The sequence below is a fragment of the Gasterosteus aculeatus genome, chromosome Y (assembly GCF_964276395.1).
Source record: "Gasterosteus aculeatus chromosome Y, fGasAcu3.hap1.1, whole genome shotgun sequence".
Taxonomy (NCBI): Eukaryota; Metazoa; Chordata; class Actinopteri; order Perciformes; family Gasterosteidae; genus Gasterosteus; species Gasterosteus aculeatus.
The window spans coordinates 5046047-5071408 of record NC_135709.1 but is presented as its reverse complement, the minus strand read 5'-3'; the positions used below and the strand labels follow the sequence as shown (position 1 = coordinate 5071408).

At 42.7% G+C, this 25362-nt stretch overlaps 2 protein-coding genes and 1 long non-coding RNA gene across 7 annotated transcripts; 1 reads left to right on the top strand and 2 right to left on the bottom strand.

Annotated features, from left to right (window-relative positions):
* Positions 1 to 2478: 2478 nt before the first annotated feature.
* On the bottom strand, positions 2479 to 11353 carry LOC120812839 (L-lactate dehydrogenase C chain-like). The gene is made up of 6 exons (XM_040169049.1): positions 11212 to 11353; positions 10948 to 11094; positions 10686 to 10859; positions 10470 to 10587; positions 9980 to 10125; positions 2479 to 2645 (listed from the first exon to the last, which is right to left on the bottom strand). Exons 1-6 carry the CDS (start codon positions 11351 to 11353, stop codon positions 2479 to 2481), a joined length of 894 nt encoding a protein of 297 aa, XP_040024983.1.
* A 2868-nt stretch (positions 11354 to 14221) lies between these two features.
* Positions 14222 to 21659, bottom strand: LOC120812581 (uncharacterized). 4 transcript variants are annotated; one of them, XR_013454718.1, is made up of 8 exons: positions 19748 to 21659; positions 19529 to 19646; positions 19148 to 19309; positions 18842 to 18939; positions 18670 to 18749; positions 18194 to 18573; positions 16074 to 16225; positions 14222 to 15935 (listed from the first exon to the last, which is right to left on the bottom strand). XR_013454718.1 is itself a non-coding variant. In XM_078097390.1 (7 exons), the coding sequence occupies exons 1-7, from the start codon at positions 19979 to 19981 to the stop codon at positions 16209 to 16211; spliced, it is 1038 nt and encodes a 345-aa protein (XP_077953516.1). In that variant the 5' UTR covers positions 19982 to 21659; the 3' UTR covers positions 14222 to 16208. The 4 variants fall into 4 exon arrangements, 2 of the variants coding, with proteins under 2 accessions (XP_077953516.1, XP_040024634.2); XR_013454719.1 differs by having other exon boundaries at positions 19199 to 19309; XM_078097390.1 differs by having other exon boundaries at positions 14222 to 16225; positions 19199 to 19309.
* On the top strand, positions 21358 to 22502 carry LOC144390907 (uncharacterized). 2 transcript variants are annotated; one of them, XR_013454723.1, is made up of 3 exons: positions 21358 to 21496; positions 21589 to 21638; positions 21750 to 22502. It is a non-coding gene; the product is annotated as an uncharacterized LOC144390907 (long non-coding RNA). The 2 variants fall into 2 exon arrangements; XR_013454722.1 differs by having other exon boundaries at positions 21589 to 22502.
* Positions 22503 to 25362: the final 2860 nt, after the last annotated feature.

The following is a 25362-nucleotide window of genomic DNA, read 5'->3' as shown; positions in this document are numbered from 1 at the left end:
CCTGATGAGTCATGACGGATTTAACAACACCTGTCAATCTCGTCAATGGAAATATAACACAAGGCCCCATTGAGGCCTTTAGCCTCATCAGTGACGCAGAGGTGATCGATTTCATAATGTGGCAGTGAGAGGAGCTCATAACACAAGTGATTAGCCCACAGGAGAGCGTACACGCAATGAACGGTAAGGTCCTTCTTATTCTTTATAATATTACTGCTGTGTATTTTTGTTATCATGATCTATGATATTAGTTGTTGCTTTTGTCGTCTGCACTCTTGTCCTTCAATTAAAGGAGAAGCCAGATAATTATTTTTAAGCAGTTTTAACAGACTATCAAGTAAATGTATACATAGTAGTTTTGTACATGTACTTGTCCACTGTTAGAACTCCTCTGTATAAGCAGATACGTGAGAATATTGTTCGAATAACTTTGACAATATAAAATCAATTAAAAAAAAAAGATTTCTTTTCAAAAAATAAATATATATTCTAATGTCACTGACTGTACTTACAGTTCAAGAATGGTTCCAACAGTCACTTTGCTTGTGGTGACCTTGGTGGCTGCGACTTGGGGAGAAGCACAAGTGGGTGGAAGAACATTTTCTGCTCTTTGACCTCAATTTAAACAAACACACTGAGGAATAGAATGATGAGATAAACTATGGTCTTTTGCATCAGCAGAGGAACTGGACTCCTCACGCCATCCTATACCTATAAGGAGCACGTAAGAATTTGCAGAGGAAATGTAAAGCTGTTGAAATAACTGGTTTTGAGAAATGAATGGAACTGTGTTGAGCGTGGGTGTTTAGAGACCGCTCGGTGTTGCGGCGTACCAGCAGCGTGGAAGGGAACACTTTACACAGTGGGCATGTGATGCCCTGCAGCTAACTTGAGAAAGGATTAAAAAAATGCTATTTGTGCAGTGGTGCAGTATTATTTTAGGCTCTTCAAAGCAGGTTCCACTTTCTAGTAACATTGAAGGGTTTGCAACTTGTAACTAATGACTTGGTAAATAAGTAATACAAGCAGTTAGTAAGGAAGACTTTGTGTAAAGTCTCTGTTGTTGACTCGTAATATCTTCATTACTACTATTAGAACCTGGAGAAAAATACATTCCAGTGCAAAGTTTTAACCAACATTTGACTTAGATTTGGCTACAAAAACCTCACAACACTTAACAATTTACTTAATTAACATTTTAAAATGCATAAAAGATGCTTTACCTTTTTTTTTTAAACAACCCCTTTACAAACTTCACCTGACTTTTTCTAAGTGGGTACTGATTTTACTGATTCTGTGTAACAGTTTAATAACAGAACATTTGAACTTTTCTTAAATGTCTCTGCAGTGACTCGCAACCAGAGCATTGAGGGACCCGGAGCATCTTTGTCTTCGTTTCTTCTGGAGCTTCTGCAGCGAGTCGCTGAAAAAGGTCAAAAAGTTTCCAACAAAACAGAGATTTATATCCAAATCGATTCTAATGAAATTGTTTCCTCAGGTGGAGGTAATCCAGATAATTACCACAATGAACAACCGCTGAATTTGAAATATATGTTAAGATATATATATTTTTGTTATCTTATTCCAGTATGTGTTACATGTTGCTGTTCGAGTTTACAAACCTTCTGAGTAAATAAAATTCCATCGCCATGTCGGTTTGCTGTGTGTGAACACGAGGGAGGGATTCCCTTCTACCTTTCCTGTAAAAATTTTCTTTCAGCTCTGGGCAGCGATTAAGAAATTCACACTACATAATGATTAACACCATGCTAAACATCACCGAGTCGTTCATCATCACACCGTCTGGGAGTTTTATTGGACATGGCAGCCTAAACTAACCGTGACGGAGTCAATCAAAGGTCACCAGCTGACAACAATTTAATCCTTAAAATCTCTAAAAAATATCTGTGCACGAAAGGCTCTCATATTATGCAACCATTAAAGCTTTTATTCTAGGACACCTAAACTGCATAACAATGTTTTACCTACGTTTAGTCGTCTTTCCTCACATACAGATGGATCAGATGTCAACATGGTTTTATAACACACATTCTTAGGAAAGAATAATCAACATGCTCATCTAATAAACACATGTGAACTAAAGCATTTATTAAGAGTTAATTTACGGGTTCAAGTCTGTGATAAAAAGTCCATTTTATGACATCATCATGTTTCGTTTTCCTTGCAGGGCGGTGCATCACAAAATGCACCCACAATAAAAACAATAAAGTCGGCGCTTTCAGTGTGTTAGCTTGTTCACGTTGTCATGGTAGCGTTTTAGATAAACCGTCCAGCACACCCGTCGGTAAGAGAGAGCCAATGTCACTAACAGACAGCTACAGCTACGTTTGACGGGAATAAACTCCAGTGGCTCTACATTGGGCAGTGAATGGAAGGTGGCGCCGCGTGACGTTTAGTGACTGCAGGGTGATGGTACGTCGGGAGTGAAGGGCCGCCGCATCGCCCTTTGCTGTGCGCTCAGACGTCCTGCAGGTCCTTCTGGATGTCCCACAGCGTACTGGCGCTGGCCTGCAGCCGGGCCACCTCGTCCTCCATCAGGGTCATGTTGATCACGCTGGCCACGCCTCCGGCGTTCAGCATGCAGGGCAGGCTCAGATACACCTCGTTACTGATCCCATACATGCCTTGCACACAACATACCAAAACCTCACCGGCAGCAGAAATGCGGGATTCTTGTGCTGAAATTTAAAATGGCTAAACATAGAAAAAACTACATTCGTAAAGGAAAAGTCATTATTAGTGGATTTGTTTTAGACACCTCAAATGTGAGATCTAGTTAGACAAAACATATGATGTATATGTATATTTAATTACTGTATGTCTGTATCAATACTGCTGACTATTGTTGTGTTCAAAAATAAATGTGTTAGAATCAGCATCAGGTCAGCTTCAGACTTCAGACGCTGGCTGGCGAGCTCTTCCTTTAAATTGAAAAACAGAAATTAAGAAAACAACAGTCCCTTTGCAGTGATATAGAAAAATGATTAAAGCATGATACACAGAATATTTGCATTCAAACAGTGTGTGTGGTTTTCAAATTCTGATCCGGGACTCTAAGACCATGTTACTCTCAACAGAACCCCTGTAAAAATAGTTATGCTTATCCCGTTTGTTGTTGTATTGGGAGACCTGCTAAGTCCCTCCTGTTGGTCAGCTCTCAGCACCCTTTGACCTCTGCCACCTCAAACCGTTCGCTGCTTCCTCCTTTTCTCCTTGCAGCCTCTCTGGGCTCCAGGATGTGATGTGATGTGATGTGTGATGTGATGATCTGTCACCAAAACTTTGAACAACTGTTTAATCTTCTAACCTTCTTTCCCATCTTTACACTTACGCTTACCATTTACCGTACCGTCAAACACCTTATGTGTGTCCTTTATCAGTTTTCAACTTCCCTTGTCCTTCTTAACTTACATCTGCCCATCAAGATCAACCATCTGTTGGCCCACTGAGGGCCCCCACCATTACAGTCAGTTTACCATTGTCTTTGTGACTTTCCATCACAATTGGACTTGCATTTGCATTCTCATCAGTCGTCAGGGCTGCAGCAGCTTTCGGGGGTTTCAACAACACTACTGTTACCTGCGTTCTGTACCTGTGAACTCAAAACTCAACTCATGGTTTGTTAGTGACCTAGAACATTCATGTGTTCCTAATGAAAATGACAGATTATCAATATATATCATGTGTAGTTACATGTTTGTATGATTTGTTGATAAAATCATTACAAGTTTTCCATCCTGCTATTACTAATGTTATCCTATGATCTAAAATTTGCTTCCGTCATCAAGATGCTGTATGAGATTTTTTTTTGTCTTACCAGACCGGGTCCACAGACGGCGTCCTGTCCTTTGTCTCTTGCGGAGGTCCCATGTGTGTGTTGATGTGTGATACTTATGTGCATCTTTAGGTGTGCTGTTGCTGTGTGTGTCTGTGTGTCATGTGTTGCAGACTCTAGAAAGTGAGAGTCTCTCTCAAACTCAGTAATTGTAAAAATGTTTAAACAATAAATGGGAAAATTGTGTTAATGTAAGCAGAGACCAATTATATACACATTAAAACACAAAGAATCACATAGAGCCTATAAAACGTCCATAGACAGTTTAAAATGCAAGCAAAATCACATGATCCTAAGAATGGAGGAAGAAAAAAAAATGTTAGAATAATTTGAAGATAGGGGCAGGGGAGGCACTGTTGAATGGAAATACAAAGTGGAGGTGGGTAATACAAATAGGGCTGCAACTAACGATTATTTTGATAACCGATTATGACTTGAAGCATATTCATTAAATTATTACCATCATTGTAGTGCAAGTTAAGTAAATGCATAAAGCTAAAAAACAACCAAGCGATATGAGATGAATTTAAAATGGCATCTGTAAATAAATGCATTAGAGGCTTCTTAGTTGATTTAATGGATCACCATGTTTCTCCCTTTACAGGCGTAACATCAACTACCGTATAACCCACAGTAAATGCGCAAGCGCACTGGACTACCGTATATGACAGCATTAAAAAGTACAACACACACAAATATATTCGTCAACAATAACCGATATGGGACACAGCACAAAATATCAGACAACACATGAATGGTCCAAAAGAGGCGAGTAAATAAAAACGTGTCTTCGTCTTGCTAACTGCTTTACTGCTGTTGTTAGCGAGCTAACGCTAGCTTGATCAGCTGGATGACGCGTAAACAGGAGGCTTGTTACGTCCCGTCAAAACGGGACAACGTGGACGGGGACCGGGACCCCCCACGCTCGCACACCTGACTCACAACAACTGCCGGCTGCTCTTTCCTCTACGTCGGCTCGGCGCCTATATTTTTGCTCCGCGCGCATCTCCGCAACTCATTGAGTGACGTAATAATCGCGCGACACAACGAATCGATGATGCAATTCGTTGCCAACGCTTTTAATAAGCCATTTTAAGCGATTTTATCGATTTGTTGTTGCAGCCCTGAATACAAAAACTGCTTCTTTATCTGTCGCCGGCTGCCATTTTGGAAATCTCCAAAGCACATGCTCTGCATTCTCCACCCCCAATAATGGTGGATAACAAGTCATTGTTCCTCTTTTTTGAGGGAATTCCAAAACCATGCCCCGTAGCCCCTCTTTAGACCGTGTGTACCTTCGTTCTCACACCCTCTGGCAATAAGAATTTCTTTTTCAGCCATCTTTTAACCGTTTTCTCTATTTATCTCCGCCCGCCATCTTGTAACGTTCCAAAAACATACGTGCTCTGCTTTCCCCAAAACCAGGTCTCATCAAATCCTTAATCCGGCTTCATTCTTTCATAAACATGTAACACACAATTATATGCAAGTTTGCAATGTTTTCAAGTGATCTATATTTATTGTAAAAATGTATCTAGTAATTTAATATTTTTGGCTCTTGGCAGATGGCCAAGTGGCCTGTGGCACTATCCTCACCTTTTTCAATTTTAAATTGTAACTCCAGCCTTGAGGGTCTTGGCGCTCTGTTCCGTGAAACTGCCTAATTTATTGTGCCGCCTAACAGAGTCTAAGAGAGCTTACGGAGACAACGAAGAACCGCCATTACATCGCAAACCTCTTCCACTCAATTACTGCTGGTAACACTCCTTGTGGACTTAACTCTGCTAGCGCGTTCTACACAGTGCATTACGTACACAATCTATAAATTGCAATACGTTTACCCTCAACCGGTTAGAGGCCTATACTAGATATCCATTCATTCCTTCTATGACTGATCAGTTAAATAACGTCGCCCATTCACTTAACGTTAACGCTACACAACCGAGCTTCGTCGGTAACACACACAGAGACGTCCAGACAAACACTATATACAATGTGCTTTTTATCACAACGGCCATTCAAGCTAAGAGAAAAAAAAAATTCTCTAAAATTTAGTTTACCTCAAAACATCGTATCTTTTCCACTCACACCTAAATGTTCTATGATAAACTATACAGCATTTCGGTTTTAAAACAACTGGTTGCCGGTTACCTTTTCGATGGCGCCGTGTGAGTGAAGAAAATCGATCGCTGGGCTTTGTTCAGATCAGCTGTTCCTCCGTCCGTCCATTGCTCTCCATCACGTCGGGGTCACCAAATTGTTGTGTTCAAAAATGAAGAAACGCCGGACGGACAGAGGTCATCGCTGATCAAAAGGTTAAAATCAAATGTATTTAATAAATGAGATGGTGTTGTGGTAAAAAGAACATCTCAGCTGAGGAGCCGCTGGTCTCAGCAACCAACAGGCCCCAGGTCAGCCCTTTTGACCATCCCTAGTGCCCGTCTGTCGCCTCCACCAGCGAACTCGAGAACAATGGTTCCTACAAGTATTTATAACAATGCTTAAAGGTGTGAAAGTCAGTGTCCATACCCCTGGGAGTCTTCTGGTGAGTTCAATGTAACTCGGATTTCGAATGATCCTTAGTCAATATCAGTTGTTGTTCAAGTATTACATGCATGCATTCCAGTTGATTACATTACATCAAATACAATCATAACTGTACATTGGTATTATTCTATTACAGTTGCAGAATTACAGTGGTTTTACAATATTGTCATAACTTTATTGATTACACACAGTGTGTTTACATGATGGTATAATTGGAATCTTTGCTTAGTCGGCTTATCCCAATAAAGATGGCAGTGAATAAATCAAATCATTGGTCGAAAGCAGGTCATATCCGATACGATAGGCGCTGTTTTCATTACAACTAGTATTTCTGCTTGACCGCTTCACCACTACCAACAACAACGAACAACAACAACAACAACATTACGAGAAAGATGGCGAACGGAGAGCAAGGTGAAGCTACATCCCTCTACTATTTGTGCATGATGTTAATAGGAGTACAGCGAATGCGAATGGCGCTATTGGCTGATTTGATAACGGAGAGAAGACGCTGTCGCCGAAGGTACATGGAGAATTTAATTCTGACCAACAATATATTATTGAACTCTGAAGACATATTAATGTATGGATAAAATCAATAAGATAAATAAATGAGTTAAGCTACTGAAAGTTATTCATGCAGAAACTAGTGGAGCTACCACCAAGCTATTGAGATTTCTAGGTATGTTACAAGCTTAAAGTAGTATGTTTTATAGAGGCTTTATTATGTTTTTATGTATACTATGTTTTATTTATGCTGGGCCATTTAGTAAGCAAGTCCAACACTGGTAACCAATTCTGTTTCTCCTCCCAGGAACCAAGAGAAATCGATGGCGTCTCAATCGGTCACTTCCTGTTGGGAGATCCAGCGTATCCTCTCATGGACTGGATCATGAAAGGCTACACCCATTCCCCAAACATCACCCCTGAGCAAGAGTTCTTCAATGTCTACTTAAGCTCTGCAAGGACCACGGTGGAGATTGCGTTTGGGAGACTGAAGTCACGCTGGAGAGTTTTTATGAAGCGTAGTGACTTCCACTTTACATTCACCCCTAAAGTGATTGCTACCTGTTGTGCATTGCACAATTTCTGTGAGAATGAGAAGGAAGTTGTGAATCCCAACTGGTCAGTGGAAGCGGCTACACTTGCATCGAACCTGCCACAGCCAGGTGGTCGTGCCAACAATCACGCAGACGATACAAATGGACAGAGGATCAGAGCCGCCCTCACAGATTACCAGAGTGCAAACTTCCCCCTGAGCAGACCATACCTTTAGACGTACTCATTACATAATAGCCAGTTTGTCATAGGTTTGTAAATACAATTCTTGTACAGTTCATGTGTGTTTCATTCCACAAATAAAGAAACTCACAGAAGTTTTAGTTATAATATTAAGAAAAGTGAAACAAGGTATAAGAGCACACAAGAAAAACAAGGTATAAAAGCACACAAGTATAAAAGGTAAAACCTTGATGTGGTTGATGTTGTGGTGGTGGTGAGAATGTGTTTGGTTGAGGTTGAATGTTATCCATTCTCTGCATCAGCTTCTCAACCATACTGTCAGTGCGGAGGATGCTGGCGATCAACAGTTCCTCCCGGGCCTCACTTCTTGCCATGTCCTCCTTCCATTGTTGAGACTTGCATCTGGTTTACCAGCACATCAACGTCTCTCATTTGCCTTGTTTGCTGGGTCCTTGTTCCTTTAAGAAATGGCAGGTATAAAGTCAGTTGTATTCCTACCGATTAGGCATGTGGTAGTAACCATCTTGACATCAGCTCTTTGTTAGACTACACAGGATGAGTGAAAGCATGGCATGAAGATTCTTTGTGATGCCCATATGTTGATGCAGTTATAATATTGCAGAACTTACCAGGTAGATCATCGGTAATTGTAGCACGCAGTGGAGTAGTTGAAGGTGGTGGAGTGCAAGCTAGAGTCGACCTAACTGAGGAGGTAGCACGCAGTGGAGTAGAAGGTGGTGGAGTTGATTTAGGTGAGGAGGTTCCAGATGAGCCTCCGAGCAGCGTCTCTTCCGGGTCCATTGTAGTATCTATAAGATGGTACAGCACAAATAATAATAAAACGTAATTTATATAGCACCTTTCATGCAAAATAATGCAGCTCAAAGTGCTTTACAGCGAATACGTGCGCAATAACGTGCACAAAGAAATTGCATGCACATAAAAATAGACAAAGAAACATAAAAACTCAACTATAGTGCAAAAACAAATGTAGAAAGTACAGTTTATGTAATTGTTACGGCCAGCTCGTTTCGACCGTACATAAAGAAAACAAGTACAATGACATGACTTGTAAGAGTTTAAATATTCTTTCAGAATAACGGTAACTTAACAAAACAAAGTCTAGGTTCAAAACAAAGGGAAAAATCATAATCCAAATGGGGAGAGAAAAGATTGGTATGAATTGGGTAACTAAACAAAGGTAGGCCAAAGTGACTTCTCCAGAGGCAGTCGCTCCCCTGGAGGAAGGTCTGTGGAGAAGGGAAATCCAGAGTTTTATCCTCTCCACAATTAAGAGGTAATCAGGGAACAGGGGTGTGCAATCTCCCACGCTCTCCCTGGAAGACACCGCCACCAGCAAGCAAGCAAATGAAGGGCGGGGTCGTAACAGGAATGTACACTTTATTACGTTTGTAACTAGCTTTCATCCTAAATTGAATTCCTTGCAAGTTAGTGGGAAGGTCTCCACGTTTGTCAAAGACTAAGGGCTAGCTAGCAAGTGGCACCCATGTTAGCTTCGAAAGTTACGGTTATCAAGTGGGACCCAGGTTAGCCTTACGTTTTATGATTGTACGTTGTTTTCATCGTCGATTTAATTCCTCGCAAGTTAAGGGAAGGTACACATGTTTCAACACATATTAGCACTGCTAACACATCTCACGAACAGCATCAGCTAGCATCTGGAATCTAGCACTTGTTTTAGTGTGATGCAACTGAAATTAACTTACCCATGGTAGTTGGCAACTGCACACCCGAATCTACGCCGTTGTGCTCTACTATAGGGACTCTTGTGTTGTCCATAGCGTTGTTTGTTTGTTTTCTGCCAGCCAGGCTCCCAGCAGTCTCTTTCGACTTCCGGGAGGGAGGAGGGCGGCGGGATCTCAAGCATGCGCAAAGTCCAGTTCCTTATCCGATTCACCGTTACATGCCCGAATAGTCGGACTAACAACTGGATCGGATCAAGTTATCCAGGGGTGTTAATCGGATCGTAGTCGGATCGCACATAGTCGGACAAAGGTGTTTGCATGAAACGGATAATTCGATTTCAGTCCGACTAAGCCAGTTATTCGAATCCATGTAACCATGCTGACAGTTTCAGAATCATGGCTGTATTCTGGTGTACACTATATGCATTTTATTAATTTTATGAACCGGGTCGTCAGTTTATTTCTAATATGCTACACTATGAACTATGATCTTTTTAACGTTAAACTTAAAACTCAATTATTAAAAAAAAAAAGAAGAATGATTTTGAAAAGAAGTAAGACAAAAGCAGTTTGGTGCCTGAGTCAGACAATGTTACAAAACAGTTTAGAGATGAGCTACAGCTCATACCTTCCGTGTGAGCTGCCTTTACCTTCACCATAGTGGACACGGGATGAATCCTGTTCATGTTCCTGATGAGGCTTTCTGTCAGGTCAGCTACGCTCAGCCCGATGGCCCAGTTGGTGTAACCCTTCTCTTTGATCACCTCGTAGGCACTGAGAGGACAAGACTTTTGGTGTGAGGCGCAATTTTGTCTCACTCTTTTACTGTCCAATTTTCATACCGACACAACACAACAGTTCATACAGGTGGCAATAGACTATATTATGGATCACCAGTCAATAGTTATCACTTAGTCTGTTTTGATATGCATTAAACTCAGATAACAAAATCTAACCTATGTGAAATACCATTTAGAAGGGACCCTAAACTAAAAGGGTTATTTATGATCTGGATGAAAATGTCAGTGTCATTCTTACGGGATTTATACGAGAGAAGAGTGAACCAGAACATTTTTACAGCTACCTTTTCTACATAAATCAAAGAACAGTGTCCCCACCTGTCAACCACCATCTTATGCGTTTCCGTCCAGTTCTCCTCGTCGCAATCAGTGCCGATGTCTGGGTTCAAAGTCTGCAAGTTGACCCCTGCTACGTTGGTTCCGCTCCACACGGGCACTAGAGACACAATCTTAAAACCGGTGACCTCTGTCCACACGCTGCACACTCAGTCTAGACGGACCATCGCTGGTCATTAACGGAACACTGGTCCTCACCACTGGTGTCTCCGTGCTCGCCCAGGATCCATCCGTTGAAGGTGCTGGGATGGATTCCCAGTTTGTCGGCCATCAGGAAGCGAAAGCGCACCGAGTCCAAATTCGTGCCGCTGCCGATGACGCGGTGCTTGGGGAGGCCGCTCAGTTTCCAGGTGACATAGGTCAGCACATCAACTGTTCGAAAGAGTTGTTGCCATCATTAGGTGCATGGGGGAAGTTAAAAACAGAGTGAAGACATGGCGTTGGAGGGTGATGATAGTGCAGTTGGGGCTGTATCTTACAATCTGAGGGGCGATGTGCTTGAAGATGTTGACATTTTTCTGGACGAGGTTCAGTCTGCTCTCTCCTTCCTGCTGCCGGACTCCGGCTGTCACCACCACGATGCGGGAGTTCGCTGACACGGAGTAGTCTGAAAGCCGAGGAGTAGACGAAGGTCACGCTTCCTCACTTCCAAAGTCCTATACGCATTGGGGTATCTTTTTGTGATCAATGTTTGCACACTCTGATGTGTGAGGTTTAAACTTGCCTTTGTTTGCGACAATTTTGTGGGTTTTGAGGAAGAGGCTGCCGTGCTGTAAGTCCATCATTTCTCCTTTCAGGTTGTCCTCCATCACGTCCACCAGGGCAAGTTCATCAGCCAGCTCCTGCACACAGCACTCTACACTCATTCACCAATCATAATCAATCAATAATGGGGAGGATCGAGGATACTTATTATATGGGTTAAGCATGTAATAATAATAAACTAGGCGTCCACCTGCTACATCCACAGTGTTATGCATGTATTTTCTTCAATAAAGTCAAATTCCAAGACCATGGAGATCAGGAAGAATCCAGCGTCGGTTCTGGGTGTTACCCTCTTCTGTGACACTAGCTGGCATCAAGGTAATCTGAGGCGAAATCAGGGGGGCTCTTAACCTGAGCAGGATGCTTATAGCACAGGCCATGCCGACCTGCCCCACGCCCACCACTGTCACTTTATTCCTGGCGGGCTCAGGAGGGCCGCTGAACAGCGGAGTTAGCAGCTTCTGCAGAATTGAGGCCATGTTCACTGTAAGTTTAAGAAGTAGAGGAAGGAGGAAGGGGAACAAGGTTACTGGTCGGAAAGCATGTTGACTGTAGAGCGACGAACACGACGCACGGACACAACTGAGGGACACGGTCCTGCAGCCGGGAAGCTGCATGCTCAAACTTCATAAATACTGCATTCATGACACCGCATTTCACAATCTGAGTGTAGAGGGATTAAAAACGATGCCACACACTGCTCACAGTAGCACTAACGGATGTAGGAATTCTCAGACATCTAGATCAATTACACAAATAAAAAAGAAAAAGAGAAGACACAATGACATCGATGCGTTATCTTCCTGCAGAGTTCACCTTGAAAGGACAAGCGGCCAGACACACACACAAAAAGGAGCAATACTTGCATTGTTTGTCGAGGCTCCGAGCTGCGAGGTATAAATACCAAGATGTAACCAGCATGGCAGAGTGAACGGATACCGGAGGTGTGATGCCACAGAGCTGCGGACCCCCTGCCTCCACATCCACCTCCCACAGCTACTATTAGTGCAAACCAGACAACCCGAGGAGGTATCCGCCGGTCAGCTGCCGCAGTAGCTTGGAGCTGCTTGGAGCATGTGACTCAAGGCCAGCCAAGGCGAGTTACTGTAATCCCTTAACGCTGCCACCATCTGCTGCACCTGAACTACATGTGGACATTCACCTTGCATTTAATGTTATATATAGAAAATATATACACACACATATGCTAATATTTTCTCTGTGGATGAATGCAGTGTATTACGTAATCCTTCCTCCTCGTTCACACTCCAATATTATTGTCACTATTTACAAATAACATAATAATGTGAAATATTTATCGTCTCGCTGCCTCTGAATTTTTACCACAATTACGCTGCAAATTGTTGATACTATAATACAACACTTTCTGTCTGTGCATGGTATCACTGCTTATTCTGAAAGACGAATTAGCTCTAACAATTTTCCACGTCTGAAATAGCAATAAAAGTGACGACGAACTGCCCATTCATTATCTTTGAATGAAGCTGAATTACCAAGAGAAGGGTGCTCTCCGCTCAAAGCATGTAAACACAACTGGTTAATGAAGAGACTTAACCTGCAAGGCCACAGACAGGACAGTGGATTTTAGTGGATAAGTATATAAAAAAAAAAGGTCGGTAGCTGAATGACTGAGAAACCAAAGCAATGGCCAATGAGCCATTTAAGCCAAATTGTCGATAACACAGCGGTTTGACAGCAACTTGTTGAATATTTGAATGATTAGGATTTATTCTCCCTTGAAGCTGAACGCAGACACAGTGACGTAAAACGTTCAACTTTGATAATGGTGTCGTAACTCGTTTTGTAACGCGGGTAGATAAAATCCAGCATTCTGATTGGTTGAGAGTGAGTCACGAGGGGTGCATTATTGAGCGATAATGTACAGTACCTGTTCACATTGACCCGAGCGCTCAGTATCACTCCACACTCACACTAAACATTTTAGATTTTCGACCGTTAGTTGACATTTTAGTTTTAGCTCGGTGGCGATCACCCCAAAAAGACCAGAAATCCCACAAATGATCTGTTTGGGACAATGTGAGCTTTAGCACCCGGACTATTGAGGTGGACGTCATCAGCAATGTGAATAAATGAGATGCTGTGAGATCTTGCAAGGAGACCCAATAACGTTTACGTGCACGTACAGGGACTATTTTTCTCTAGACTACTGAAATGCGATACACGTTTGGTGGCTACAACTATTTTGTGCTGAAAGGCAGCTATTTACTTACTATTTATAATGTTACCGCAAAGAGCCAAACTCCTTGTTGGACAATAAAATACAGCCTCTCGTACCTTGTTGCTTAAATAACATCCTTTCATTTACCTGGGGAATTATTTGACGAGTCATTAGGGAGCCAAATAAAGCTTTACGACAAGGAAACATGCTTCTCGGCCCTCAAGAAATAAACCTATTAATATTAATTTGTGAATAGTGTATACTATTTCTTGATTTAAAATGTAACTGAGCCTTTCAGTGGTTTTAGTTAACCTAGAGTTGAAATTTCGACGCAAGAAGCATGCGCCGGCCTTTACCGTAAAAACCAGAAAACGAAAACACTCGTTTCTCGTTTTTCGTTTTAAATCCCAAACGAGAAAACGTTGAAGCACAAAGCTACCAACTCTCACGGTTTCGCAGTGTGACACACGCTTTTGCATGTTTTCACTCGCACTCACGCCACACAACCAATTTCTCTCGACAAAAAAAAAATTCTGATTTTGGGCCGAAGCGCGTTCGTTCCTTTTCAAACTCCCCGACGATAGATGGCGCTGAGGAGCGCATCTGTAAACCTGTTCACTGCATAGACATCCTATTTACCCCAAAGAGTTCCAAAGTTAGCAACAGAAGATTTTCAAACAGACACAACCGCGGGAGAAACTCAGGAGGAAGACTAAGGTATGTTAATGACATGTGGTTCAACTAAGCTGAAAACATCATAGCATTGTTTATTAAGGCTGCTCACATAGCATGTATCTTTTTATTTACAGACCAAAGAAAAAGACCCTCTCAAGAATTTTTCAAACAGCGCTTTGAACAGGTAAGATGTATTCAAAAGAATTCAACATAAAGACAGGAAATTTGTGCGATAGAATTAGGCATGTTTTTGTAAATGAGAGTATAGTTATTAAAAACCATTTTAATTCTTTAGGGGGAAAGATGTCTCGTAAAATACCTTTGCCAGGCCCAGGACAAAAGGGAAGTCTGTTATATTATTTAAAGAACCAGCCAAGTCAGACAAGACAAACACACTGTCAGAACAGTCAGACCAAATTATAGAAACAACAGGGCAACAGACAGAGGAGCAACACACAGGACTTTTATTGATGCATGCATATATTGTGTCATATACGATGCAAACGATGCATGTTGTATCTGAAGTTTGTTACAGTATACTTACAATATTAATCCGAACAAAATATGGTATGCTTTTCCATTTTGTTCTTGCTTCATTTTCAATAGGTGACAGGAGCCAAAGAATTTCAGAGGCTTGCTGCCGTCGCCAAGTTGGTCCTGGTGTTGCCCCATTCAAATGCTGATGCTGAGAAGGTGTTTTCAGTTGTGGGACTGAATAAAACAAAAACCAGAAATAGCCTGGCATTGGATGGCACCCTGTCCTCCATCATGGCCATAAAGATGGCCGACCTGGAGCCCTGCTTCAGATGGGAGCCCCCCTCAGCGGTCATCAAGGCCTCCAAGGAGGCCACAGGCCAGTACAACCTTGCCCACAAATCTTAAAAAATTACTAACCAGCTTCTGATCTCCTTCTTAATACCTCATTTTTTAAATTTGATTTATGTGTATTTATACTATATGTATCCATTGTTTTGCTTTGAAAGGCTACTGTTTAAGAACTTTATTTGTTGCACTTTTTTGTTTGATAATCAACAATATTTTTCCCTAACTAAACTTGTGTAATTTTTTGCTGAACATAAATCATCAAGTGCTCTTAAGAATACAATTATTAACAATATAGGTTAGGTTTCAGTTAAGAATTAGTTGAATACCATTGTAATCAAAAGGTCAATCAACCTAAATTGGTCAAATCTTAACACAGGTCTTTTTATTAGGCAATATAGCTATATTGTGGTACATAGACAGTCATTGAGGCACAGCAATAGTTTTCTGGTTGAATGTCCAGCTCAAGTCTAAAAGGCCCCACAAGTCATGAGCAGATGAACATGAATCAGAATAAGTTCAGGCATACCACCCCAAAATCCACTAGAATGCATGAAATAACATCTACTTAAACCAAAATGTCCTGGGGGTGGACCATCAGCTATGTCTTTGCATCACAGTATGTAACCAATGTTGTCCACCTCCAGTAGGCCGCCCCTATCAATGACTTTGGGCCCCACAAACCACCAGAATGCAGGGTACAACATGGGTACTACGGCAAATGAATTACAATTTCCTGATATTTGAGCCACCAACGTGTGTGGCTGCGTGCGCGGCAAGATTTTGGTCACCCCCGACAAAATCTCACTCCAAGGTTTTTTGAAAAGTTGGCAGCTCTGCAACCACCTAATGTTCGTTAGTGGATTATCACATGACAACAAACTATTTCATTTTCAATTCTAAGGTCCGGAAAGCACAAAACTCAAAACCCTTCAGAATGGATACAGAGCACATGAAGAGGATTCGGATGAAACAACTGTTATCACCTAATAGAGAAAAGAAAACAAGCTTCATGACAATGTTTTACAAATACAAACAAAAATCGAATCAATTCTAGATCTGCGCGTCTCCTGCAGATATTTTATTGAACATTCCACATCACAGAGGAAATCATGTCTGTTCACCTGTTGCCTTGAGGGTCCAGCCACTTTGAGTGCAAGTCCTCTTCCTTTTTCCAACCCTTCAGTCAGACTTGACCTCGCTATGGCTGCTGCTCTTCCTGTTGTGCTCCCGGGCTGCAGCCTACTGGATTAAATTGACTAAGCCTCTCCATCCCCTGCAAAATTATAGTTTGGCTTCTTTGAATATATTGTACTTTCATGATGTTTTGCTAAGAGTGTTCAGGCACTTCACTGTCAGAAAAAACATCTGGCACAGAGTTAGAAACCTACAGTTTGACCTTCAAAAACTACAACCATGCATGAACAAACTGGCCTCTCCATTTGCCACCTCCTTCTGAACACAGGGGTCAAATACACACAAGATACAAACAATGCACAGATTAAATGAACAATAAAATGAGTCTCTTCTGACTGTCACTAAACAGTGTTATCCAGAAGCTACTGTATCTCCTCGTGGTCGGGAGGAAAGCCAAGTCTAGAAAGGGAGAAAGTTCAGCGTACCAATTACATCTGCAACCCTTTGTCCAACTGTGCAGTTAAGAGGACAGTAGGGCCGAGGGCGAAAAGTGGTCGGTGGAAGGTTCCTTTGTCAGGACGGCAGGTTCCGGTGGTCAGTCGCAGGTTTCCTTTTCGGAGCGGCAGGTTGCATTGGTCGGTTCTTCCAGTGGTTGGTGGAAGGATCCTTTCTCAGTGGAGACATGGACCCGCCTCCTCCTCCTCATGCAAATTACATGTTAATGAGTATCTTCACGGCCACGCGTTCGCCGTAAATCATTTTTTTCTAACTTTATTGAGAATCAGACTCAACACAGCGACCTGCAAGTAGCGCAGCGTCTTAAATAAAGTGACGTGTGTCTTAATGCGATGCTTTAGAAATGAACACAAAGGGATTCTGTATTTGTTCATAAAGTCTGAAAAGGGTCATTTGGGAGACGTTTTGATAACCGACCGCAGCGAGCAGAGAGAGAGCACCAGCGGACTGACAGCAGCCCCCCACCCTCCGCACCCCCCTCCGCACCCCGGCCAAACAAGGGTGTTCAAACAAGGACCCCTCCTGGCAGGAAAGGGACACTGCGACTGAAGACCCCATCAATGAGGTAAAATGTGGTGGTATTAAGTCTAATTTAGAATCTGCATTTTCATGAGGTCAAAAGGGGGAATACACTGATATGGATCCTATTTAAGTTGGTGGGAAATTGTTAAGGATTGAATCAGACTGACCCAACGTTCATGAGTGGTAGATGTAATCACAGAGATTGACAGGCCATGACCAGAACAGACTGACAGGTCGTTTATTACATTAACTGATACTTTTATCCAAAGCGACTAAGGTTACAATAAGTGCATTTCAAACATAAGGATGATGACTCAACATGAACATAAAAGTGCAATTTCATCATGGGAAGGTGGCGACGGTTCATGTGACCGACCGTTCACATCATAGGAAGCTGGCGATAATCAAAGAGGCAACGCTAAAACAATAAAGGGACATATGTATCGACCGCGCAAGCTAAATAACCCATTTCTAGTCGTCAAGTGAACGGTTTGGCCGGGGTGCGGAGGGTGGGGGGCTGCTGTCAGTCCGCTGGTGCTCTCTCTCCGCTCGCTGCGGTCGGTTATCAAAACGTCGCCCAAATGACCCTTTTCAGACTTTATGAACAAATACAGAATCCCTTTGTGTTCATTTCTAAAGCATCGCATTAAGACACACATCACTTTATTTAAGACGCTGCGCTACTTGCAGGTCGCTGTGTTGTGCCTGATTCTCAATAAAGATAGAAAAAATGATATACGGCAAACGCGTGGCCGTAAAGATACTCATTAACATGTCATTTGCATGAGGAGGAGGGGGCGGGTCCATGTCTCCACTGAAAAAGGATCCTTCCACCGACCACCGGAAGAACCGACCACCGACCAATGCAACTTGCCGCTCCGAAAAGGGAACCTGCCACTGACCACCGGAACCTGCCGTCCTGACAAAGGAACTTACCACTTTTCGCACTCGGCGTCACTCTAAGAGGGGGAGGGGAGCCGAGTTTGCTGCTTGAGTTGTGGTGTGCTATGCAGTGCCCAGGAGGAGGCGTGGGCATGGAAAGGAGAGACTGCCGAGGGTCGTTACTTACTGGCGATCTCTGCAGCGCGGGCGCCACCGATGCCCAAGTAGGTGGCTACGCTGTTCACGGCACCATGCAGGGGGACGACGACAAAGTGGTCCAGGGCGCCTTTGAGGGTGTCGAAGCTGTCGGCATCCAGGTTCTGGTAGGCATAGAGGAGGGACCCGGCCACCGCAACAAGCAACAGGAGCTTGAGCAACATAGAAAGGAAGCCTTGTTGGGCCGGCGCTTTGCCTGGGGAGACGGAGCTGCCCACTCTGGATAAAGATTCGAAGTAAGAGCGGATCTCTGTGTGGACGCTGTGCTGCAAACGGGACTCGTCCAGCCAGTATTCACTTTGTTTCAATGGTCGACAAGCTGCCCCCCGGATCGGACGCCGGCAGGTTACACTGACCAAGGAAACAACAAGATTAAACACAAACACATCTTAATCCAAGATCCACTGCATTTTGAGTCACATTTTGCATGAGTCACATGCTCATTACCTCATGCCTGGTGTGGCTATCTCATTGGCAAGAATATCTTCAACACTCTTGTTGGTGTCCTTGGGAGTGTCTTCACTATCCTGTTAGTATGATCAATACAATTTTTTGTTTTAATAACAAATTGAAAATACATTCTTACCACAGAGATTGTGAAGTGCTTAATGTGCCTCGCCTTGGTTTGTGGTCTGCTGCTCGTTGTGCCTCGAGTTTTCCCTCTGCTCGTTTCAGGGTTCTCCACCACAGGAACCGGTTTGGGTTCAGCGATCCCCTCTGAAAGAAACACATGTTGTAATGTCAACACAACAGTGAAACATGAAGCCATCAGTACAGAAATCCCTGTTTTGCCAACATTACATCAGGGGGGCTGTGCGGGAATCAGATTCATCAAGGTTTCTTGATAACTCTACGCAACAAAAGACGACATGCGGACATATTCAGGCCATGCTTTGGGCACAGAGAATGCGTCGTGGGAGCTCACCATCTTCCTTGTCACTGTACTGTTCAGAATTGGTGTTGCCATTCGGGTTACCGTCTGTATTGGGGAGAGCTCTAAGGTCTGGGGGAGGTTGAGGATGAGGTTCAGCTGGACGCTGGTCCAAAAGCTTCTGCAGCTTCTTCTCATAAAGCTTCCGGGTGGAGGCTGAAGGCAGACATTTTTGTTCAATTAGGTCAATTCAACAGGATTACCTTGACATAGGTAGCAAAGCTTCAGGGACATGTTTGAAGGCATCCGTCACAACAAACTAATTATATACTAACTACATTTGACGGATTATTGGTAAATGCAGGTAAATCTTCAATATTGCCAACCATAATCTTACTTTTCACACAAGTCCGTCACAGGTCTCGAGGAACTCACCAACAATGGGTCCTGGTTGCACACCATGTTTTTCCAGCTGTTGCTTCAGATCGTCATCAGTCAGGTCCGTCACCTCCACTTCCTTCGAGCGAGGCCTGTCCGTCTTTTTCGTAGCTTTCTGTAGAAATAATAAAGTGTACACATTATACAAGTCATTAACTGATCTATCCTTAACCCCCCTCCTCACTAATGAAAAAAAAACAATGAGGCGAAACTTACTCTTCCAGATCGACTGGAGCCGGACATCACGGGGAGGGGCAGGTCCTCGTCGCTGGAGAACGTGTCGGTGGGAGCGCTCTTCTTCTCCTTTAGGGCGGTTAGGTTCTTCAAGTACAGCTGTACGTACACCTCTTTTTTATGCTCTCCGCCGGGAAGCGGAACATTGTTAGCCGCGAGCTCACTCTTCAGCTTTTCTTTCGTGAGAACAGACGGATTTTCGTGGAAATCTGCCATCGTCCACTTTACTTCACCGATCGGGAGCTTTTTTTTCCTCCGCTATCGCAAATTAACGGTTAATTAACGTACCAACGGTTAGCTCGCGCGCTTAGTCGCTACAAACAACAACACCAGGGGGCGTGACCAACTGACGTCGTTGCTAGCACGACTGGCGCCAATTCAGAACAAATTAAATGGCGATTTTTACATCTTACCCCGCTGGACAAAACATTCGCAGATTGCTCAGATTTTTCGTAAAAAATACGCGCGCTTGTGCCGCAAAACGGAACCGAGAATAACAATCAAATTTAACTTGCTGGAATGTGATTGAATTAGTTTAGCTTCCAACCGGTCGACTTGCTCCTGTCTGTCCGCGGTCGCAACGGGGGGGCGGGAATGCCTAGCAACAAGAGGCTCCGCGATTGGATGGAATGGCCCAGTGAGCCGCGCTGTGATTGGCTGGCTATGAATGCCAGTCTCGCGCGCAGGCCGCCGCCACAAAGAGCCAGCGTGGGTCCGTGTACGTTTTGATAGTCCCTTTAAAGCCTAGTTTATGCTTCTGCGTTTTCAGAGCGACGCAGACGCAAGCCCACCTTGCGTGTCCCTTACGTCGCTTTTCACACCTCCTTGCGTGTGTCGAGCCATTTTTCTAGGCTTGCGTCAAAAGCGTCGCAAGCAACGCAAGCCTCCCGCAGCGCACCAGGCTGCGATTGGTCCGCTAACTACGTCCTTTACGGAGTCTCACATTTCCGCTTTCATAGCCCGATACCGCCATTATTAAAACGAAGAATGTTTACGAGAGAACGGATCAGATTTAAGAACTTTTGTCGGAAGAAATGCGTAAATATGACCGCTTATACAAGTCGTCATTGGCGGGTTGTAGAAGCGGGTTGGATTCATGGAGGGAGATCTCCGCAAACGCCGGTTTGCCGGTCGAGATGAACAAAGTTGTGCAGGAAAATACAGGACAAATGTGTCCGCGATGAAAAGCAGCAGTGGTGATGCACGGGGCAATAAAGTCTATGATAAATAAATAAATAGACGTGACTCTCTAGGTCGTCTTCAACAAAAACACGTCACTCCGCCTGTTGTTCTGGCGGTGAATTGCTCTGCAACACACGCAGAACCATGAATTGAAATTTCGACGCAAGAAGCATGCGCCGGCCTTTACCGTAAAAACCAGAAAACGAAAACACTCGTTTCTCGTTTTTCGTTTTAAATCCCAAACGAGAAAACGTTGAAGCACAAAGCTACCAACTCTCACGGTTTCGCAGTGTGACACACGCTTTTGCATGTTTTCACTCGCACTCACGCCACACAACCAATTTCTCTCGACAAAAAAAAAAATTCTGATTTTGGGCCGAAGCGCGTTCGTTCCTTTTCAAACTCCCCGACGATAGATGGCGCTGAGGAGCGCATCTGTAAACCTGTTCACTGCATAGACATCCTATTTACCCCAAAGAGTTCCAAAGTTAGCAACAGAAGATTTTCAAACAGACACAACCGCGGGAGAAACTCAGGAGGAAGACTAAGGTATGTTAATGACATGTGGTTCAACTAAGCTGAAAACATCATAGCATTGTTTATTAAGGCTGCTCACATAGCATGTATCTTTTTATTTACAGACCAAAGAAAAAGACCCTCTCAAGAATTTTTCAAACAGCGCTTTGAACAGGTAAGATGTATTCAAAAGAATTCAACATAAAGACAGGAAATTTGTGCGATAGAATTAGGCATGTTTTTGTAAATGAGAGTATAGTTATTAAAAACCATTTTAATTCTTTAGGGGGAAAGATGTCTCGTAAAATACCTTTGCCAGGCCCAGGACAAAAGGGAAGTCTGTTATATTATTTAAAGAACCAGCCAAGTCAGACAAGACAAACACACTGTCAGAACAGTCAGACCAAATTATAGAAACAACAGGGCAACAGACAGAGGAGCAACACACAGGACTTTTATTGATGCATGCATATATTGTGTCATATACGATGCAAACGATGCATGTTGTATCTGAAGTTTGTTACAGTATACTTACAATATTAATCCGAACAAAATATGGTATGCTTTTCCATTTTGTTCTTGCTTCATTTTCAATAGGTGACAGGAGCCAAAGAATTTCAGAGGCTTGCTGCCGTCGCCAAGTTGGTCCTGGTGTTGCCCCATTCAAATGCTGATGCTGAGAAGGTGTTTTCAGTTGTGGGACTGAATAAAACAAAAACCAGAAATAGCCTGGCATTGGATGGCACCCTGTCCTCCATCATGGCCATAAAGATGGCCGACCTGGAGCCCTGCTTCAGATGGGAGCCCCCCTCAGCGGTCATCAAGGCCTCCAAGGAGGCCACAGGCCAGTACAACCTTGCCCACAAATCTTAAAAAATTACTAACCAGCTTCTGATCTCCTTCTTAATACCTCATTTTTTAAATTTGATTTATGTGTATTTATACTATATGTATCCATTGTTTTGCTTTGAAAGGCTACTGTTTAAGAACTTTATTTGTTGCACTTTTTTGTTTGATAATCAACAATATTTTTCCCTAACTAAACTTGTGTAATTTTTTGCTGAACATAAATCATCAAGTGCTCTTAAGAATACAATTATTAACAATATAGGTTAGGTTTCAGTTAAGAATTAGTTGAATACCATTGTAATCAAAAGGTCAATCAACCTAAATTGGTCAAATCTTAAACACAGGTCTATTAATTAGGCTATATTGTGGTACATAGACAGTCATTGAGGCACAGCAATAGTTTTCTGGTTGAATGTTCAGCTCAAGTCTGGAAGGCCCCACAAGTCATGAGCACATGAACATGAATCAGAATAAGTTCAGGCATACAACCCCAAAATCCACTAGAATGCATGAAATAACATCTACTTAAACCAAAATGTCCTGGGGGTGGACCATCAGCTATGTCTTTGCATCACAGTATGTAACCAATGTTGTCCACCTCCAGTAGGCCGCCCCTATCAATGACTTTGGGCCCCACAAACCACCAGAATGCAGGGTACAACATGGGTACTACGGCAAATGAATTACAATTTCCTGATATTTGAGCCACCAACGTGTGTGGCTGCGTGCGCGGCAAGATTTTGGTCACCCCCGACAAAATCTCACTCCAAGGTTTTTTGAAAAGTTGGCAGCTCTGGAACAGGCGTTTTTCGTTTAGAACCAAAAAAACGAGACAAACTCACAACTTTTTACTCTGTTAATCCCTTTTGGGATTTTGCCCATAAAACTAAAATACGAAGCGGAGCCGTTCAACCGGAAGTACGTAGATTTTCACAGTAAGTGTCAAGAGTCAACGCAATGGAACGTTTGTATGCTGGAAATCCGTCTTCCGTGATCTAAAGCAGTCACGAGGCCAGCTGGACGCAGTCCTGAAGATCTGGTCCCAAGAGCGTCAGAGGTCTACAAAGCTGCAGACACTAAAGACATTTTGAACTGCCTCAAGAAAGATGTATGAAGATGCTCATTATTTGTAAATTGAAGACCATATTACATTCACTTTTAAGGTTTTTCTGTCTGAACTTTTGGTGAATATTCTGTTTAACTCCACTGAATATTTCGTTTAAATACAGTAAAGAAGTTGTTAGATATCTGCATGTATTTATTTATTTTAATGTGAGAAATAAATATGATTTTTGCAAGCAGACATGGTGTTTCTCATAAATATAAATTGTCATTTGAAATGCCTACTTTTAAGTAAAATTAACTAGGAAAGTAATTTCAACTAAAATAAGCAAAATAATGAGTTAACACAATAGCTGATAATAAGTTTATTTTAAACATACATTGCTAAGTTGAATAAACATGTACATGTGAGCTTAGAGAGCAGGCTAGAGCTGAGTTAAACACAACATTATGAAGTGTACCAAATTCTACTCAAAAATATAAGGCAGCTTTTGAACTTATGTTTGTTGAACCACCTTGATTTTTTTACAGTGATGCAGATGTATTTTCATCCATCCATGTACACAGCCAGTGCTGTAGTGGTAAAATTAGAGGTGGGTAAACTGTGGGTAAAAATTTAGTGATCATAGAGACCTCGACGCGATGCGAAGCAACGCAACACAAAGCGTCGCGACTCTGTAAGGCTGTCCTGGCTATATTGCATTATGTTATCAGTAAAAGTCATATACAATCAATGACAATGAATACATGTGTTAGTAGTTTATTCAATTTAAGAAAACAGTAAAGAAAAGTATGTCAACACAACACAACAACCCAATTGCAGATTAAGAACTATCTACATACGGAGTCTCCTTTTTACAGTAGTGCCCAGAGGGCCTCCTTGTCCTCCACGTCAGGTCCTGCCTTGCACAGAGGAGCCATGAACCCCAGAACACGTGTTCTGGGGTTCATGGCTCCTCTGTGCTTCTCCTCTCTCTATTCGACCTGGTGTTTCTCCTCTCCCTGTGCTCTCTGCATCATTGCCTGTCCTCTCACTGCCTCAAAAAATATGTTGAATTTAAGAGTTAACCAGTTAAGCAGCCTGTCAATTACACTGACAACATAAGTTAAAGGAACACTCTATGTCATCATAAATAGCCAACAGCATGTTTTGTTTTCACATTGAGAACTGACTTGTTTTCTAACGCTTACAGGCTACTCTACACCTTTCCTGACTTAAAATAATTGATTAAGCATATAGGCCTATTCAGTGAAGCAACAGCTTTGCGCCCCGCTCATGATGACAGGGGAGGCAGAGCCTTTGAACATTGACTGGATTTTCTCCTAATTGTGTGCGCGCGTCACCAGGCGTTTTTCTTGTCCTTTTACCGTGCACGCCCAGCGAACACAGAGCGCACTCTTCTAAATGAATGTTAACTTTTTGACTTTAATTTATCAACGTGCTGCGATCCTTCTCATCAACCAACTCGGGGGGATCGGAGATCCCGACACCATCCAGCTCATGTGCTGCTTCAGCTCAATGAGTTTCCGGCCAACGGTTCCCTTTTTTGTTTTGAAAATGTAGATGAACCGCGGGTGTACTAGTCCAGAGCCTCAAGAATTTCCCTCAAGATTCTTACTGGCGATTCTATTAAACTTGGCAAACACCTTGAAGAGCAGAGAGAGGGGTGGGTAGAGATGGAGAGATGGCAGAGGTGTTAACTATGCAGTGGATGTGCAGTGCTTGCACGTCCACTGCATAGGAAGTTTTTTTGTCTTTTTAAAAATCTGAAAGGAAAGAAAAGATAAGTTTAGCATCAAGGCCAGCAAAATAGAAAGAATAAAACACTAACATGCATCATCAGATGTGAAATACCAGAGCTATAGAAAAAGAAATCCTTGCAAAAATGTATCTAATAGTGAAGCTTTTAATCATTGAACTTCTTTAAGGCAAGAACAGCTACCAAATGAACACTGCCGTACAAAAGGTAAATGATAAACACTCACTT